General features: G+C 39.7%; 8 protein-coding genes and 3 non-coding genes across 11 annotated transcripts; 5 read left to right on the top strand and 6 right to left on the bottom strand.

The window, feature by feature from the left end:
* Positions 1 to 226: 226 nt before the first annotated feature.
* On the bottom strand, positions 227 to 298 carry KLLA0_A08294r. Its single transcript has one exon. It is a non-coding gene; the product is annotated as a tRNA-Gln (tRNA).
* A 786-nt stretch (positions 299 to 1,084) lies between these two features.
* On the top strand, positions 1,085 to 1,183 carry KLLA0_A08228r. Its single transcript has 2 exons — positions 1,085 to 1,124; positions 1,147 to 1,183. It is a non-coding gene; the product is annotated as a tRNA-Tyr (tRNA).
* A 111-nt stretch (positions 1,184 to 1,294) lies between these two features.
* KLLA0_A08206g (uncharacterized protein) lies at positions 1,295 to 1,987 on the bottom strand (the record flags this gene model as incomplete). The annotated part of the gene is made up of 1 exon (XM_451365.1): positions 1,295 to 1,987. One exon carries the CDS (start codon positions 1,985 to 1,987, stop codon positions 1,295 to 1,297), a length of 693 nt encoding a protein of 230 aa, XP_451365.1.
* Positions 1,988 to 2,614: 627 nt separating this feature from the next.
* On the top strand, positions 2,615 to 3,487 carry SUR7 (Sur7p; the record flags this gene model as incomplete). The annotated part of the gene is made up of 1 exon (XM_451364.1): positions 2,615 to 3,487. The coding sequence occupies one exon, from the start codon at positions 2,615 to 2,617 to the stop codon at positions 3,485 to 3,487; it is 873 nt and encodes a 290-aa protein (XP_451364.1).
* Positions 3,488 to 4,137: 650 nt separating this feature from the next.
* Positions 4,138 to 5,511, top strand: GAL80 (transcription regulator GAL80; the record flags this gene model as incomplete). Its single annotated transcript, XM_451363.1, has 1 exon — positions 4,138 to 5,511. One exon carries the CDS (start codon positions 4,138 to 4,140, stop codon positions 5,509 to 5,511), a length of 1,374 nt encoding a protein of 457 aa, XP_451363.1.
* A 430-nt stretch (positions 5,512 to 5,941) lies between these two features.
* AIM32 (Aim32p) lies at positions 5,942 to 6,910 on the top strand (the record flags this gene model as incomplete). Its single annotated transcript, XM_451362.1, has 1 exon — positions 5,942 to 6,910. The coding sequence occupies one exon, from the start codon at positions 5,942 to 5,944 to the stop codon at positions 6,908 to 6,910; it is 969 nt and encodes a 322-aa protein (XP_451362.1).
* RSE1 (U2 snRNP complex subunit RSE1) lies at positions 6,901 to 10,710 on the bottom strand (the record flags this gene model as incomplete). Its single annotated transcript, XM_451361.1, has 1 exon — positions 6,901 to 10,710. One exon carries the CDS (start codon positions 10,708 to 10,710, stop codon positions 6,901 to 6,903), a length of 3,810 nt encoding a protein of 1,269 aa, XP_451361.1.
* A 1,234-nt stretch (positions 10,711 to 11,944) lies between these two features.
* GSF2 (Gsf2p) lies at positions 11,945 to 13,102 on the top strand (the record flags this gene model as incomplete). Its single annotated transcript, XM_451360.1, has 1 exon — positions 11,945 to 13,102. One exon carries the CDS (start codon positions 11,945 to 11,947, stop codon positions 13,100 to 13,102), a length of 1,158 nt encoding a protein of 385 aa, XP_451360.1.
* Positions 13,103 to 13,360: 258 nt separating this feature from the next.
* On the bottom strand, positions 13,361 to 13,432 carry KLLA0_A08085r. The gene has a single exon. It is a non-coding gene; the product is annotated as a tRNA-Arg (tRNA).
* Positions 13,433 to 13,673: 241 nt separating this feature from the next.
* On the bottom strand, positions 13,674 to 15,224 carry PRM6 (pheromone-regulated K(+) transporter PRM6; the record flags this gene model as incomplete). Its single annotated transcript, XM_451359.1, has 1 exon — positions 13,674 to 15,224. One exon carries the CDS (start codon positions 15,222 to 15,224, stop codon positions 13,674 to 13,676), a length of 1,551 nt encoding a protein of 516 aa, XP_451359.1.
* A 526-nt stretch (positions 15,225 to 15,750) lies between these two features.
* Positions 15,751 to 17,580, bottom strand: BFA1 (Bfa1p; the record flags this gene model as incomplete). The annotated part of the gene is made up of 1 exon (XM_451358.1): positions 15,751 to 17,580. The coding sequence occupies one exon, from the start codon at positions 17,578 to 17,580 to the stop codon at positions 15,751 to 15,753; it is 1,830 nt and encodes a 609-aa protein (XP_451358.1).
* Positions 17,581 to 17,897: the final 317 nt, after the last annotated feature.

Below are 17,897 nucleotides of genomic sequence, written 5' to 3'. Positions count from 1 at the left end.
CTGGATGCATATTCCCAGGTCCTGAATGTAAAGTTGCAAGTCCTGTAATGGCAATGGCAATGGCGATGGATTGAAGTGTATATAGCATATTTCTTTTTGAGAACCGAAAACCGGAAAAAAACGGACTGTGATTCAGTGGTTTTGACACCCGGATAAATAGAATTGAGCTGAGCTTAACTGAGGGGCTGGCAGTTTGTCTTTTTTTTCGGTGAGAAAAAAAAAAGGTAGGTCGTACCCGGATTCGAACCGGGGTTGTTCGGATCAAAACCGAAAGTGATAACCACTACACTATACAACCGAGATTGCATGGAAGCGTCAGTTTGCTGTAGGACTAGGTGTTAAAATGCATATCACGAGGACTACTCTCAGTGCTGTCGGTATATTTACATGCCCGTAATGATCCAGTTCATTTCTTAGTATATAAGATACCGTGGCTTAAGTTTCTACTATCATTTGTTCTAGACAATCCAATATTAGATCAGTCTCACGATATCTCTTTCTATCAAAGGAATTGCGGTACATTTTAGTCCCCTTCTTTCCATAATATCCGTGGATCTGATGAAACCATATCTTCCTTGATTTGACTGATAGCTTCTCTCCATATTTTGTTAATAGTTCAAATACTGCAGTGGTAAAAAAATCTTCCGAACTATATGATGTTCGTTTAACCCATTCCGGACAGAATTTCTGTGGACCAGTTACTGTCCTTGTTCGGAATAAAATTTCCTAGCCCCGCTAGTTTCATTTGTCTAATTAAGCAGTAGATCCATCTGTCAAACTAGTACTCTGACTTCACTACTTCTAGATAAACACGATGCCTTGTCTTGGAACCCGGGAAAGCTTTGAAACCTTTATACGGAGTTGCATAATATTCCTTTTCCTCATTGGTGATTCTGGACATCCAAATCACGTGATACCAATTCAAAACCTTCAGTATGTGATGAATCCATATCTCACAGTATCTTGTATCATCTATCATTAATGCAAATAGGTAAATAAGTCTAAACAGGGTCTATGGGCTTATTTACGCGGGGTACCCACGGCACACCGAGTTGACTGGGAAATCGCTCCACACGCAAGCTTCCTCTCGGTAGCCAAGTTGGTTTAAGGCGCCAGACTGTAATTTGAAAACACAAAGCAATTTGTAATCTGGAGATCGGGCGTTCGACTCGCCCCCGGGAGACTTATCTTTTTTTTTCGTTTTCATCTTCCCATTTCTTTTAGTTCCCACGTCATCACCATCTAATAATAGCAAGAGCAAAGCTTATCCATTATACTACTACTGCCTCTACTCTCACATTACATCTTCCCAGGGCATCAGTTTCAACGGCAACGGGTCATGGGACTTGCTGTCCATTGGGACAGCAAGTTCCGCAGCACATGCGATCTTTGCGAACAAAGATGTCACTGATGCATCATCTGGCACTCTCAGTAGGAACTGCTCCCTCTCGCATCTTATTCTAAGACATCTCGACATGTCTGTGTTAAGACCGATGCGACAATCTTGTAACGAATACTTCTTGATGGGATCCCGGTTCCATTGTATCAAGTTTAACGATTTGTCCTTTTCTAAATATAACCCTTTTGCCGTACATAGTACTATATGGTCTCTTTGGTTCGGAACTTGGGTAGATTGAACCAATTGATCGTGACAGAGTTGATGGTTTGAAGTAGCTTTGTACTGTTTGTATTCCAATTCGTCCAGTTTAGAGTACCATTTGTTAATGAGTTTTTCATCATGAGAATGGATCAAAGGTCGAATTAACAGTTGGGTAGAGTTGATTTCGACACAGTGTGGAGTCCAGCGGTGGGAGTGTTCGAATTGTGTTTGCAGTAGGAAGGAGATCTGCAACGAAGGGGTGTAGGGTGGCAGCGGTTCCATGGTTGGTGTTTGATGTTGCTGATCTGCCGTTGGGCAGGTGCAGCATGGGAGAGGACATGGGTAAGTACGAGCTATGTATCTATATCTGTATATATATATATACATATATGAAGTGGGTCCGAAGGACCCACTTCATTGTTTCATCCTTGCTTAGTACATCCTGTCCCTTTGACGTATTGACAATGTGTAACATTGTCAAATATCCAACCTATATCCAATTACATCATCACGAGTCTCGAGAAACCTCTTGTCAACGGAATAGGAAAGGTTAGGGCACTTCGGATCATGCAGCGAAGCGTAGGGGAAATGTGTGTGGTTCCAAAACCCAAAATATTTGCTACCCACTGCCCTTGGCAGTGGGTAGCAGTAGCAGTAGCAGTAGCAAAGTATTTGCTACTACTTCCCCTATGCTTGGCCTCTTTGTTTACCTTTTCCATTGGAAATGGGCAACAGTGAAAAGTTTTTGCAGTTTGAAGTAAAAGGAAAACAAATAAAAAGGGAACCAGTTTGGTACAGAGTGAGTATTAGAGGAGAAAAAACAGAAACAAAGTCGAAGTTTCCCTCTCTTTTCCCGCTGCATTGCTCTTGCGTTAGTGGGTCTAAATTCTATTTATATTGGATATATACCACATATCTTAGCCCATAAAGCTGTATCCAGGAGTTTATTACCTTCCATAAGCTTTTTGTTTCTTAATATACCAAAGCACATTCAGCAAGCACGCACCACCCAATATGAGCGCAGTAGGGTCTATATTGACGAAATTCGTTTCGCTTTTATTTTTAATGGGTTCAACCATGTTGTTGATATTCATCGTTTTATCCGGTAGTATCGAACATAGTCCAGTTAATGAGTTTTACTGGTTACAAGCAGACACTTCGAACATTACCGGTGCTCCAGCGCTGTCCAGATGGACTTTCTGGGGTCTCTGTGGTGTCTCAGGTAACAAGAACGTCAACTGTTCTTCTTTGGAACCAGCTTATCCGTTATCACCAGTTGATGATTTCGGTACTACAGAGGGATTCCCCTCCGATTTCGTTAACAACAGAGACACCTACTATTATTTGACCAGGTTCTCATTCTGTTTCTTTTTGATTGCTTTAGTTTTCATCGGTGTCGGATTAATCTTTTACGTCTTGTCCTGGTGTTCTTACAGTTTCACCAAGACGGTGTTTGTGACCATTGTTATCGGTACTCTATTGAACATGGCTGCCAGTGCGTGTCAAACGGCTGCTACGGTGTTGGCCAAAAACGCTTTCAAAGACGCCGATGTCTCTGTGGATATCGGTGTGAAATTGATGGCGTTCTCTTGGACTACGGTAGCGTTGAACATTATGCTTTTCTTCATTACCGGTGCCTCTTTCATCAGAAAGGCTTACAAGGCTCATAAGGAATTTGTCGAATTGCAAAATTACAAGGAACAAGCGTTGAGTTACGAGCAACAACAACAGCAGTTGCAATTCCAACAGCAGCAGCAACAACAAGATTTGGAAGCTACCGGTGCTGGTACTGCCATCGATGAGCCCCAGCCACAAGAATCTCACCAGACCGGTATCAAGTTCTTCAAGATTAGAAGAACTCAAAAATCTGATGAAGAATCGATTTGAGAGGTGATAGGTGATTAGCGGGGGGAGATGAAAAGTGTTACAACGTTTGTCTCGCACCCTGTAACCTTATACTATTGAACAAACCAACTAAAACAAAAAAAAAAACTACTATCAACAAAACTTCGAGCTTTAACCCAAGTTATCAATTGTTTAAAATGACTCTAAATTTCTAATACCCTTATTCTTTCTATTCTTCTTCTTCTTTTTAACTATATCTACTTATATTCTATTAAATATCACATTTACGTTTGTATTACATGACTACTCTTGTCAACCAGGACGTTAGTGGTCCATAACCTCAGGTTCAGCCGGCTCATAGTCTTCCGAATCGTACATTATTCATCGCTCGGACCTCTCCATTCCGTTATTTTATCCACTCTTTGTTCCTCTCAATTCAAGAATTATTCACTTTAACCACTTCAACGAAATCAAATAAAACTCCGTCGAATCAGTACAGTCAGGAATCACCACCCTGGACACTCCCTTCCATTGTGTTTGTGTTTGTGTTTGTACTTTCATTCATTGTCCCTTTTTGACAATATAAAGGTTAAACAGAGAGCTATAGTATATCTTGGGACAATTGTGATTTAGTCACTTTGAAAGTGTTATTATTTGATCCAGTGTACACAATATCTCGGCAGGACGGCATCATGAACAATAACAAACGGTCCAAATTATCCACGGTGCCATCGAGTAGACCGATCCGTGTTGGTTTCGTTGGGTTAACCAGTGGTAAAAGTTGGGTTGCCAAGACGCATTTCTTAGCCATACAGCAGCTCAGTTCACAGTTCCAGATAGTGGCCTTGTACAACCCTACTTTGAAATCGAGTCTTCAGACCATTGAACAGTTGCAATTGAAACATGCTACAGGGTTTGATTCGTTGGAATCTTTTGCTCAGTATAAAGATATCGATATGATCGTTGTTAGTGTAAAAGTGCCAGAGCATTACGAGGTGGTCAAGAATATATTGGAACATTCGTCCCAGAACCTGAATCTAAGGTATTTGTACGTGGAATGGGCTCTTGCTGCAAGCGTACAACAGGCAGAAGAGTTGTATTCGATATCTCAGCAGCGTGCCAATTTACAAACGATCATATGTCTCCAAGGACGTAAATCGCCATACATCGTTCGGGCCAAAGAGTTAATCAGCGAAGGTTGTATCGGAGACATCAATTCCATCGAGATATCGGGCAACGGTGGTTGGTATGGGTATGAACGTCCAATGAGATCGCCGGAGTATTTGTACGACATCGAGAGCGGTGTGAATTTGATATCGAATTCGTTCGGACACACGATCGATGTATTACAGTACATCACAGGGTCGTATTTCCAAAAGATCAATGCGATGATCTCAAACAATATCCCAACTCAGTTCCTATTGGATGAGAATGGGAAACGGACCAAGGAAACAATTTCAAAGACGTGCCCAGACCATCTTTTATTCCAGGGAATATTGGAAAATGGGAAGGTACCCGTATCTTGCAGCTTTAAAGGTGGTACTCCAGTGAAGAAATTGACCAAGAACCTGGTAATAGATATACACGGTACTAAAGGTGACTTGAAGATCGAGGGTGATGCAGGTTTTGTGGAGATATCGAACCTTGTGCTCTATTTCTACGGTATCAAGAATGGGAACGGTAGCAGCAATGGAACTGACAACAATGGAGCTGCTGCCATAAAAGACAAGGAAAAAGTAACTAAATCACCTTCTCCAAGTACAGGTACTTCGGAAGAGGAACAAACCATGGAAGTGTTTCATCTAAGGAACTATAATAGCGTTGTTGGAAACATACTACGAATCTACGAATCCATTGCCGATTACCATTTCCTTGGGAAACCTGAGTCCAAATCATCACGCGGTCCCGATGACTTGTTCGCAAGCACGAAATTTGATAAGCAAGGGTTCAGATTCGAAGGATTCCCCACATTCAAAGATGCCATCATATTGCACCGGCTAATAGATGCGGTGTTCAGAAGCGACAAAGAGGAAAAGACTCTTGACGTGTCGAAAATAATGATATAAATAAACTTCAAATCTATGTATCCATACCATCCTACGTATTTATGATCTTAATGTTGCCATGTCCTCTCTTTCACAACAACTAGGATCTTGTTATCATCAACATTTGCTGATTTTAATTAAAGACTTGTTGCGCATTTAAATCTTTAAATCGGGAATCCGTTATGGCTTGCTTACGTACGAAACGGCTTCGCAAATAAGGAAATTGAAGGAAAAGAGCACATCTAAACTTCGAAGAAAAGCTCATCCATATCCAGTTCCTGACAGCTTCCACAGCAACCTTCCCATGAAAACTCAAACCAGCATCAACTTCGAGGTCTCTTGTCATATATAATAGACCTTCCATTCTTTATATTCAAATTCAATTGAATTACATTTAAGGCGAACGAATCGAAGAACCAAAAAAGGTCAACAACCAAAGGCTCAGAGTGCTATGAACTTGTACTCATATTCAAGAATAATAAAATTCCCTGGGCATAATGCATTGGTGTTGAAACGTCTTTTCCATAGGCCGTACCAGTTTAAATCGGTTCCTGATGATATAAAGAACAATTTAGTCACTGAATGTGAATGCTTCGTAAAGAGGTTGAATGAAAAGTTACCAGACAAGAGTCAGTTGGATATCTCGTTAACTTTGCCAAATAAAGTACCAGAATACCACAAACATGTATTAATGTTATCAAAGGACCCAAAAGGATGGAAAAACTGGCCTTCGAAACTAGAGATGGCTCATGAATACCCTCATAGCATGGTGGGTACTTTGAAATCGAGTCTTAAGGACACTAGAGATGGAAGTGGAGTGCTTGTCAACGAGCTGGCTCTAGATGGATATACGTCGTCTGAAACCCATCTCAAATTTCTTGTCATACCTGACATGAAAGTGTATGAAGTTCATAGAGACAGAGTATCGGACTTTGCCCTCTTCTTAGGTGATGGGAAACAGGACTCCCGGAAGAAACTCTCGTTCAATGACTTTTTGAAGGGGTCAGATGCCGTTGGACAAACTGCAATACACTCGAGCGGTAGCGTAGCTAATAGTATACCAAACTTTCAGAGCGAACCGTTCCATTCTGACATAGCAATGGTATGCGGACATTACCTGCGTGATGCAAGATGCGGTGAATTAGCACCTTTACTCATAGCAAAGCTTAACTCAATCAAACCAAACTTGAAAACTGGGATCGTTTCGCATTTCGGTGGCCACAAGTTCGCAGGGAACTTGATCTATTACCAATTCAACGGACTTAAAATTCACAACGATAACGAAACAGGTAAGATAGACGGGTTATGGCTAAGTAAACTGTTACCCCAGAATTTAGAATTCGTGTTCCGACATTTGGACAAAGATATAATATTACAGGATTTCTACAGAGGTCATATGTCCACTGCTGCTTATACGTAGTTAGTACGCATCTCGTTTATATATTTATTGAAAATGTCTAGTTTGCCGGAATCGGCATGCTTCATCTTACTGGCTATCCATCTTTGATCGCTTGGTAAATACGTTGTCAATTGTTCTAACGTTTCACCGTCTATAATGTTTTTACTTGGAGCATAACTGCTACGGTAACTCAAAAAGTCTCTTCCAACACGGCTTATCACGCCTTCAACATAATCTTGGTGGTCTGTATTCTTAGTAGTGTGATACGCTTCATCTAACGCGCCTTCTGTTTCTTCCAAATCAACTTCCTCAGGCTTGTTGTTATCTTGGAAATGTAGAACATCAAGCTCGGCATATGTGGATTGGAACGATTGGTATAACTGTTGCTCCTTTCTTGTTATCAAGGGGACGAAACAACCTATGGTTCCTTGTAGTCCGATCCATAAGATGGCTGGTCGATCGGACATATTCATATGGTTCACAATCTCAAATTTCATCGGAGTATCGTTCATGTACATATGGCACAACGTTTCTAAGGTATATTGGCAAGCTTTAATGTTAGATGCGACTCTAGTGTCGCTCTCATAGTTCACCCTAAGGACCCAACAGTTACCAAACCTATCCCCACCGATAACACTCGATACATCTATGAACTTGACTGTAGTAACATGCCTTTTCACAATGTCATCTGCTACTCCAATGAAGCTGTTATTATCTATATCATACTTGAAGATCGTAACAGATTCTCTAATATCACCAACTGCTAACATGGTTCCATCCCATTGGTCTAATGCAGTTACTTGGGTAATATATGGTGGCATTTCGGTGATGCTTTTCCTCAACAATTGTTTTTTACCTAGTCCAAATAGGACAACATTGCCAAGAATGCAACATGCCAATTTATCTCCAAACGAAACCATGGCATTGACCTTACTATGCACCATTGTTTCATGAATGTATTGGGTTTCAAGAACGTTGTTCTTCACTCGAATTTGAATCACAATAAATTTCCCTGATTCAGTAGATATGACAATATATTTAACATTTGTACCGAAATTGCAACTACAGACAGCATTAAAGACCTCTTTAGCAATAATCACGACCGTATTCCCATTGTTTGTTGCCAATAGCTTATCATCGCGAATAGCTGATAGACTGGTTTCTTTATTAGCTGTCTTTGAAATAACATATGATAACGAATTGTCCGTTGTATCTGAAAGGATCCGTTGTGATTGATAACCAACGATTTCGTACTTCTCACTTGCATCTTCATCCTCATCTTCATCCTCATCTTCATCCTCTTCTTCATTGCCAGCGTTTTTAAGTTCGTCATTAACAAGGGTATACTTTTTCTCATTGAACCAGTTACTCCAGGACAAAAAGTTATCTAATTTGCCGATTAGGAGTTGCCCTTTGCTGGTTATGGAACAGCAGCCGTTGCGCTTGATATCATCCGTGATAAAAGCATTTATATGTTTCAAGGTTATCCCCTCATCTGTTTTCAAAGGACGTAATGTGATTTTATCATCAATTTCGTAAGTTACCCAAGATATGCTTGAATTCAATACCACTAGTGGAGTGAAATCCGAAATCTTCTTCTTGAAATCGTCTATTTTTGAATCATTTTCTCCAGGTTCATCATCATCATCATCTTTGTGATTGATATCTATATTGTCCAAGAGATTTACCTGGACGGGCTTCGTTCCGACAAATCTAGTACGTACATCGAACACTGTGCCATCATTGATATTGAGTTTAGATGACAGATAAACACCACTTTTCATACCTACGTGGATCTTAAGATCCGACGTGTCCCGCATGAAAAGTAGAGAGTGCGGTTTTGATATTAGTGACTGAATAGCACAGATAGTGAAAAAATCTGGATGTTTACTCTGTAAGTTGAGAATCTGCAGACTAGAATCTTCACATCCTAATACACAATAGCCTGACTTTTGACCGGCGAGCAATGCAATAGAATTCACTGTAGAATCCATCTCCACTCGATCCTGTAATTCGTTTAACGAATCTTCTATGATTTCAAAATAGCATATTTCATGATTTGTTAAAGCGACAACTAACTGTGTCTCATTACAAAATGCTGTCACGATGCCAACACCAGCTGGTGGATACCATTCAAGTTTTTTGGTGTATGGACCATCATGCATTTCAATAATTTGTAAAAGACAATCCCGAGTAACTTGAATAATACTTCTTTGAACCATAGCGCCAACAAACAATGATGGTTTGTTCAAAATAAATGGGTTTGAATCTCCACCAAAATCTTCGACAGTTCCCTCATGGATCTTCAAGATGGTCGTTGAGGTTTCCATAGAAAGAAATATCAGACTGTGAGTTTCGTTTTTAGGAATTCTAACGGTCCAAAGTTTTGATGGTATTCTAGGTAATGTAGTTGATATAAGTTCTTCAAAATCAACCGCAGAAGTCAATTTAACAAGATTCTCAGTTTGATTGGCTGCAGCCAATATCGTGAGTGGTGTCGAATTTGATGCATGAAATGACGTCAAGGGATTTAAAGAAGTTAAGGAGTCAAGAATGGATAGGTTTTTCAAAGTGGACTCTGTTTCAATAAATGATCTCCTTCCCGGGGTATAAGATGTAATTTTTTCTAGATCTTCACCAAGACTTTCGAACTGTGTTAAATAAGAGGTCCCGAATTCTGATACGTTGAAAAGAGCACCTGACTTGAAAATGTGGATGTCTTCAGAAGTGGGGAGTGTATCAAAGTATGCAATTTCAAGAACTGGCGCCTTAGTTTCTTCATCAGGGATAATTCCGACCTTGTACATATCTCCGTGGTTAGACTGCATTAGGATGAAAAAATCTTTCTTCAATTTATGAATAGTACCGTTGATGATATTAGTTGACGAAACAGTTTTTCTGACGGGGAGTTGAACAGACACTTCATAAAAGCCTTCTAAGTCTATCAGAGTCAAGTATCCATCATAACCACAAATAACAAATGGATTTACCGAATCTTGATCAGTTTCATCATTCGGTCTAGTTTTAATCTTATACTGTTGTAAATTTGGGCATTGCATAACGAAATTGATGGATTTATCCTCTAAAAGATGCTCTTTCCGGAGTAGCAACGTGTTAAGACCCAAATCCATTGTATAAAAAGACAAATAGTAATCATTTGTCCCAGATTCTACCTCTATGGCAGCATTCACCGGATTATCAAAACTTACATCACAAGCTGCCGATGCCAAAGTGATTCTATCACTTCGTTGAATCTCTATAGGAGAACCAACAACCAATTTCCCACGTTGCCAGTCAGCCAACACGCACATCTTTGAACGCTCAATCCCACTGAAAAATACACATCTACTCTGTGGATCCGAAACCATTTGATATTGAGGTACAAACCTTCTGATCCCAGATCTGGAAATCGGTTCGTTTGCCAAAGTACGCACGTACACTTTCCCGCTCACGGAATCCCTCTCAAACTGCCAAAATGTTAAATTCCCAGAATCAGTTATCAACACCAAAATCGTATGTGAACATCTATCCATATTCAACTTGGTCATAGAAAGAATAGTAGCTGCTATAGGCCATTTACCCAACGCATCCAATGTTCCATTGCTAACATCGTACAATTCGACACAATCCTGTGTAGCTAGACATAATTGCAGTTCCTTCCGCTTCTTCGATGACCTCGGTCCCTTAACACTTGTTGTATCAGCTTCTGCTGTCGCTAATGATGATCTATCCAAAGTAAAATCACCGATGCAGGAATGAACGTAGTTCCTATGTCGTTGTAAAACAGTGTGCCATAGCAACACTTCAGAGTCCTGAGTCATCCGATCTTCGTTAGCGGGTAACTAAACACACGCTTCAGACGATGATCAGAGGTGTATACTGATGGTAATCAGTAGTGTTGTTCGTCAACTTGCACTCAAGAAGTGCGCTGTTGTTAGTTACTTTGTTTACTTTCAGATTTGGTTTTTTGCCGCCCTTATGAAGAAGTTAGGAAATACTATTTCAAAAACTTACACGTGACCAACAAATCCCAAAAAGTCAACAACATGTTACCCTGACATCACGTCACACGAAAAGATGCGATCACGTGACCAGAATGACATGAGACTCCACATTGTTTCGGAAAAACTTCTGTTGGAGCAGGAGCGAAGTGCTCGTTCAAAGCGGAATAAGAAAACACAGAAACATACGCAAAGGCTGTTTATCGCTCCATATGGACGGAAAAACTTACGATGAAGAGAGCGTACAGGCATGCTTGTACGTTGAGAAAGAAAGGCACACAGTCATTGTTTTAATCCATTACGAGATCAGCATGTAATTCGATACTACTTGTTCCCTTACCGGCACTGGCTCTGGCACTGGTGTCGTTAAACGGTATCACGTTTTGGTAACCCCACAAATGTGCACCTGATGGTGCAGAAACGTAAATATGGTTCACCAAGTTCAAAGCACAAGGCGTATTACGCTACTAACTCTAAGTAGGTGTTTCTCTTCTTCAGAAAAGAAAAACACCGTATGAGGATTCAAATGCCATAGCTTGACTGGTAGACACTCTGTATTGGTTTTTTTGACTTTCTCTTCTGGTCAGAGGAGCAAGTATGAGAAAACTCTTTGTCTGTCTCTACACGTTGATTTATACATTGTTACTGGGGAAATATTAATCGGCCGCATACAGATATCGGGTGGACTCATATTGGCAGATCAGCTCTGTGTGTGTGTTTATTTTTTTCTTCTTCCTCTCTGTGTGTCCGTTCCTTTTCACCAGGAAAAACCTTAATAATATATAATAACGGAAACATGACATATGCTAAAACTTGGTAAGTACGAAATGTTTTCTTCTAGGATAAAAGGCTGAACTCTAGAGTGTAATTTACTACACCAAAGCAAATTTGCCATCCGAACCAACCAGAGACGGTATAAGGTTAAGATCAGATTACAACAAAGCAGTGCTAGTTACTATACTCAGTACTTTTTCAAGATTTATCAGAGAGGAAGGCGAATATTTCCGGTTTTGTGGGAAAATTAACATCAATAACCAATAGCAAACTAGTCGCAATGGAGGTTTACGTGCGTATGAATGATGATTTAGAGTACGATTATGCGTTTCAAGTACAAAAAGATGATACTTTAGAACAAAAAATTGCCTTAATATTTAATAAGGAAAAGGGTCTTTCAAGGTTTATGGTTTTGAAGCCATCAATTTTTTATAAGAACGAACCATCTGGTTTCAGGAAATCCATGCATCCTGGTTTCTTAACTGAGAATGGATGTTTATTGTTCGATTACTCTGCAGATGATTCAGAGTATTTAGAGGATTTGGAAGTTTCAAAGAAAACCGTTTGGGAACAATTGTGGCCTGGTCAATTAGTATTACCAAAATGGGAGAAGGACTGGAAAACAATCTGGACTTTTGTAACTATAATGCTGGTATGGTTGTACACTGATTTACCAGATTGTATTTCTCCAACGCCAGGTATCTGTCTTACAAATCAACTTTCTAAGAGATTTGCTAGTCTCGCTGATAACGCTGGTCTAACATTCGTAGCTGAAAAATTAAGAGAAGAACTTGAAATCAACTCTGTTAGTGTCACTGCTCAATGGTTATTCTTCGTTTTCCATATTGTCAAGATCGTGATATTATCTTCATTCTTCTACACTGGGTTGGTAAATCCAGTGTCTTTCAACCCATTGAGATCTTTGCTAAACAAGAAATCCGCAATCTCCAACGGCAACTCTGAATTGAAGAGCACTTTACAGACCATTGGTTGGGTAGGTGCAAGAAGAGCTATTTACGACGATTACAGAGACAAATACTACCAGTACGTTATCGATAAGAGCGGTGGTCCATTGCATGCATACAGAAAGGGCATCATGAAACAAGCTGCTAACCCTGGTGTTACTTTATCTGCCGGTGAAGGGTTCCAAACTGAATTGTCCAACAGATTCAATCACAATACTTTTGAAACTATGAAATCTTCTGGTAAGTTCAAGCTCAGCGAGGATTATTTCCTACAATTAGAAACTGATTTGAAGGAAAACATCAAGGCCTGTGACGGTGACGTTGCAAAGATCAACGCAGAGATTAGAAATTTCAGAAAGTATGGTCTTTTCGAATGTGGACCTGAATTAACAGAGCTTGTACAATTGAGAAAGAAGGTGGATGCAGCTCCAGAAACTGAACCACTACCTGAACAAGAAAAGAAAGAACAATGAGTTTGTTCAGTACCCACTGGGCATTTTTCTTTCATATTTTCTTCCGACAGACTTTTCTGAATTCCGTTCATCTTATATATATATGTATATCTATTTCTACTTAAGTATGATTATGTAGCCATATTCATGCCGTCATGAACAATGGAATCAACTAGCATTCGAGTATCTAAACTAGACTCATTATGGAAGAGTTTCCTTCTTCTGTCTTTTCCTGTTCATTCATTAAGTGAAAAAAAAAAACACGGAGAAAAAAAATTTCGTCCCGTACGGGACTCGAACCCGCAGTCTTCTCCTTAGGAGGGAGACGCGTTACCATTACGCCAACGGAACCGTCTTAAGTGCAAGCTCAGTTTCCAGTAGACCAAGTCCTTCGATTTTGATCCATAGTTATGACAGCATCAAACAACAGTAAAGAGTGAAGGTGAGTCTAAGACTAAGATCCGATAGACCGATAAACTCGCTAGCAGCTCATGAGGTTCAAGTGTACAAACGGTAATGGCACCTAAAACGAAATCCTTGAATAATATATATATATCTATATATCTAAAAAAAAGTGTAAAATCTTCCGATCTTACCGTCTACTCATATTAAAGCGTTCTGCATATACCGCATAATCCTCCGTTTCCATTCTCAACCTACGGTCCATAATACTAGTAGATCTTGCAGGCAGTGGGGTATCATCATTAAAGTAAACTCTATCTGGAGTGGTGACGTGGCTTTTAGAAGAAGAGAAAGGATTATGGGGAACAAGCAATGATTCAGTATCGTCTCCATAATCGTCCACGATATCATTTATCTTTTGACCAAAATCAGGATCAGAATCAGTCTTTTCCAGAGTCAGCTGTTTCACGAAAGTCCTCTTTGAATTGAAAGCTGATTCTACGTTGCTTCCGTTAAGAGTAGAGTCCAAAGAATCTGTAGTTTCATTCAAAGGTTTAGAACGGAAAGGATTCACAGCTGGTGCTAACGTGGGTTCGGAGTTCGGTTTTGGACGAGATCCAAGTTGAGAAGGGAACACTGTTCTTGGTGGCGGAAGAAATTCTGTACTTCTATCCGCATCTTGATTAATGACTGAGGTAAACGGTACTGGAACGAATTTCCGGGATAATTGGTCCGATGTGGACGAATTGCCCAGTTTATAATTGGACATTGCCAAAGTATTTGATGTTCCACGGGATGTATAGTCAAAGTGAAACTGAGTATCATTAGTCGTGCTTTTCTCAATATCATCAAATGAGGGTACCGTTATGCCATCGATTAGTCCCTTTTGCAATGCAGTTTTTTGATCTTTCTTCCATTTATATTTTTCCACCAATTCGTCGACTCTCTTGTTCACTGTTGTGCAAACAAGCTCTTTTAGACCCCGTACAGAGTAGTTTGAATAAATGGTATGGTATACGAATGGTGCAAATATGACTGCCACGATAAGTTTAGCCATGAACACAGTCCAAATAGCAAATGATAAAAGCATAAACGACAATAGCACAGCTTCCTGATGATTAGTATCAGCGATGATCTTTATCTTCGTGATGAGCCCATCAAAATTCTCCAACTGTCCTAAGTTTGCTCCATTGTTGTTTGTGACCAAAACTGACCATAAGGTCAATCCGTTAATCACTTGTCTCGGAGTGTCCGTAAATAGAAGTCGAACACAGTCTTTAAATTCGAAGAATGTGTAAAAAGATATCTTTTGGAACCGTCCCTTTGGAGTGATCTTATTGTATACGCAGAATATGTTATAGTTGGTGATTGAATTTACCATCCTGGAGAAATTGTTGACGTAAGTTAATGCAATACTTCTTGTTCTATAGATACGTATCCCATTGATAACTTCCCATAACATTAAAGCGATAGATGCTAGAATACAACCGCTGAACAGCCATTTCGAGATCTTAAACGAGAGGTATGGTTTTATAATATTATTGGACCAAGAATTGAAAGCTAATAGCTTGATACATGTATAGATGTCTGATGCGAAGAGTACCACTTTTAAAATTGTTAAGCCCCAAAAGATGAACACATAACTCACCACAGTTTTGAATCTATAGTTCTTGAACAGCTCGAGATCAAGCACATCAAAGGTCTTAGAGTTAAGATCCAACTTTCTATCATTATCAAACATATTAGAAGAGGGAATGCACTCAGGTTATTCGACTAAACAGATCAGTCTTTGCAAGTATCTATAAATAATCTCAAAGTGAATCATATACCATAGATAAAACAAAAAGATACTGATTGGGAGCTCCAAAATTGATTCTGATATGGGATACAATGATACCACCAATATAATGTCTCTTAAGTACCAAATAGACTATTCTAAACCTCCAACTGTTGTTATTTACTTTCGTGTTTCATCTTAAAACTAATGTTGTTATATAAGGAAATGTTGATTTCCTATAAAAAGATTCTTTGACCGTGATCTATAATCGAATTCTGAACAAAAACCGATGGTTTTAAAGGGACTATATTAAGGAAATCAGTGCCGAATATGTAGTGCGATAGGCTTTGTAACATAGAATGACCTAGATGTTATGTTAGAGAGATTATTCCGTTCTATCATAAAAGATGATTTTTTATATGTATAGTTATTGTCTCTGAATAAATTAAATGCTATAGTAGGTGACACATGTCAGGACACTGATTCAGAATCAGTTACGCGCTGATGAGATAACCATATTCCTGATTTCGTACATGTATGATTTGTCATTTAAACTGGTATGTGACTGGTCTGCGGAACCAGTGTCTCTAGATTTATCACCAAGAATGAACCATCCACCTACCTTCCTGCTCCATTTATTCTCTTCATGGTAAAACTTCTCTAATTGTTTGCTTGTAATTTGGTACGTAGGATCTGTGGTTGAGTTTGTAGTCAAAGAGTGGAATCGTGTGGATTCTGAAGAGATAAATCTATTTCCATGCTCATCTCTTCCGAACGGCAGTTGAGACTGTGATCGAAGAATGTTACCAGAATGTCCTTGTGATTGGAATTTGACGTTCTTGGTAGGTGAAGATTGAGATCTTGGCATCAAGTCTGTGATACCATGAAACGGATCTTCTTCAGTACCATCAACTCGTAGCCATCTTAGGTTCTTTTCATCAAATCTCATTTTTCCCACGACCTTCCCATGCTGAGAATTTGAGGAGGCCGCATTCGTCCCTGATGCCGCTATTTGAGTAGAGGACGAAGTCTTCAACGGAGACTTTGACCTTTTGTTCTTGATGATAAACGCTTTCCGATCGACATTTTCAATGTTATCGAAACTGCTTAAAATATCCTCATTACCATCCCATCGTTTCTCCCTTGGGTTGTATTTCATCTTACCTCTTTTCAACGGCGTGTTGAGATCAATTTCTTGTCTTATTGTCTTTAAACGAGCACGAGCTCTTGTAGAATTACGTCTGTTAACAGCAGCAGCAGCAGCGGCCTGTTTTGCCGTACCCCGTTGTTGACGAGCTTCCCTATACGAATCCAACGGAGCGTCGAACGCATAATGCTTCTTATGCAGCTGTGGTGTTAATAAAGTGTCATCATGTTCGATATCATACTCTGAGGGTGATAAACGTAATGTTGGATCAAATGCTGAAAAGTTATTGTTGTTATTAGTAGCGAACTGGAAGTTATCGTCAATTCCTTCAAAATCATTACCGAAATTATCGTCATCGTCGTCTCCATTATTAGCCATTTCTGTAGCCTCAACAGCAATGTCTTGGACAACGTTACCGTCATCAGTTCTTTCACCAAACCTTGGTCCAAGATCCCTGTAACTCCTTCTAACTCTGGGCACATATGGATAGGGTTCATCATCTTCATCTTCATCGTCATCTTCGTCATCTTCGTCCTCAAGTAACACATCTTGACGGTTGAACCTCATTAACGATGGCATAGATGACTTATAACTGAGAGTTCGACCAGAACTGGGTCTAAGGTTCATATAAGACCTGCTGTTCGGTACTCGACGCGATTGCTGTGAATTCAAGCTTGTAATATTACCTTTACTACGGGTTGCCAAATCGACCATCGATCTACGCTGTCGTACCGAATCCTTCAACGATGGCCGCACTAGTCCCGCATGGTTTATATATTGATCCACATTTCTAGTACCACTACCACCACCGGTCTTAGAATTTCTCAGGTTCAATGATAGCTTCTTCTCCAGTTGTTCTTGCAAATCAGCTAGCTCGTCCTGATCCGAACTTTCCCTAAATCGTCTATCCACAGCAAGAGGTAGGTCTGTACCATTTTGGTACTCTTCAAAATCACTGTTATAGTTCATATCATCATCAAGATCGCTCGCCAGTTCCGTGTGTGATGAATACCTCTTATCCTTAGAGAATGTGGTATTTTCCGTAGTTGTGGATGTAGCTGAATTAGGTGCCAATCTCGGTACCTCTATATCATCTTTATAAGTAAATGTGCTTTCAACATCTTCAAATGATGTTTCTCCGACATCATCCAGTACAACTGGACGTATAGACATCGATAATCGAAGATTGTCCCTGGTCTTTTCCCTTGTTTATTCCTTTGTTTACATCTCGAACATACCTTTAATGCTTCCGTCATTGATGTATCTATTAACCTTAAACAAAATAATCATATTCGTGAGACGTGATACTATATTAATTGCTGTTTAAACCGCTGTTGAGACGCCAATTCTGCATTTCGAGCACTCCTATAAAACACTGAGATTCCCAGAATTCGACTAAGTTAATAATTACCTTTTAAACACTCATTTAGGCGCGTTTATCTCTGTTTGTTTTTCTTTCATGCTTCCAAAATGATTCAAAATTGCAAAGA

This window comes from Kluyveromyces lactis (genome assembly GCF_000002515.2).
Source record: "Kluyveromyces lactis strain NRRL Y-1140 chromosome A complete sequence".
In the NCBI taxonomy this organism is placed as follows: domain Eukaryota; kingdom Fungi; phylum Ascomycota; class Saccharomycetes; order Saccharomycetales; family Saccharomycetaceae; genus Kluyveromyces; species Kluyveromyces lactis.
The sequence above is the reverse complement of the archived record's forward strand: the minus strand, read 5'-3'. Positions and strand labels throughout refer to the sequence as shown.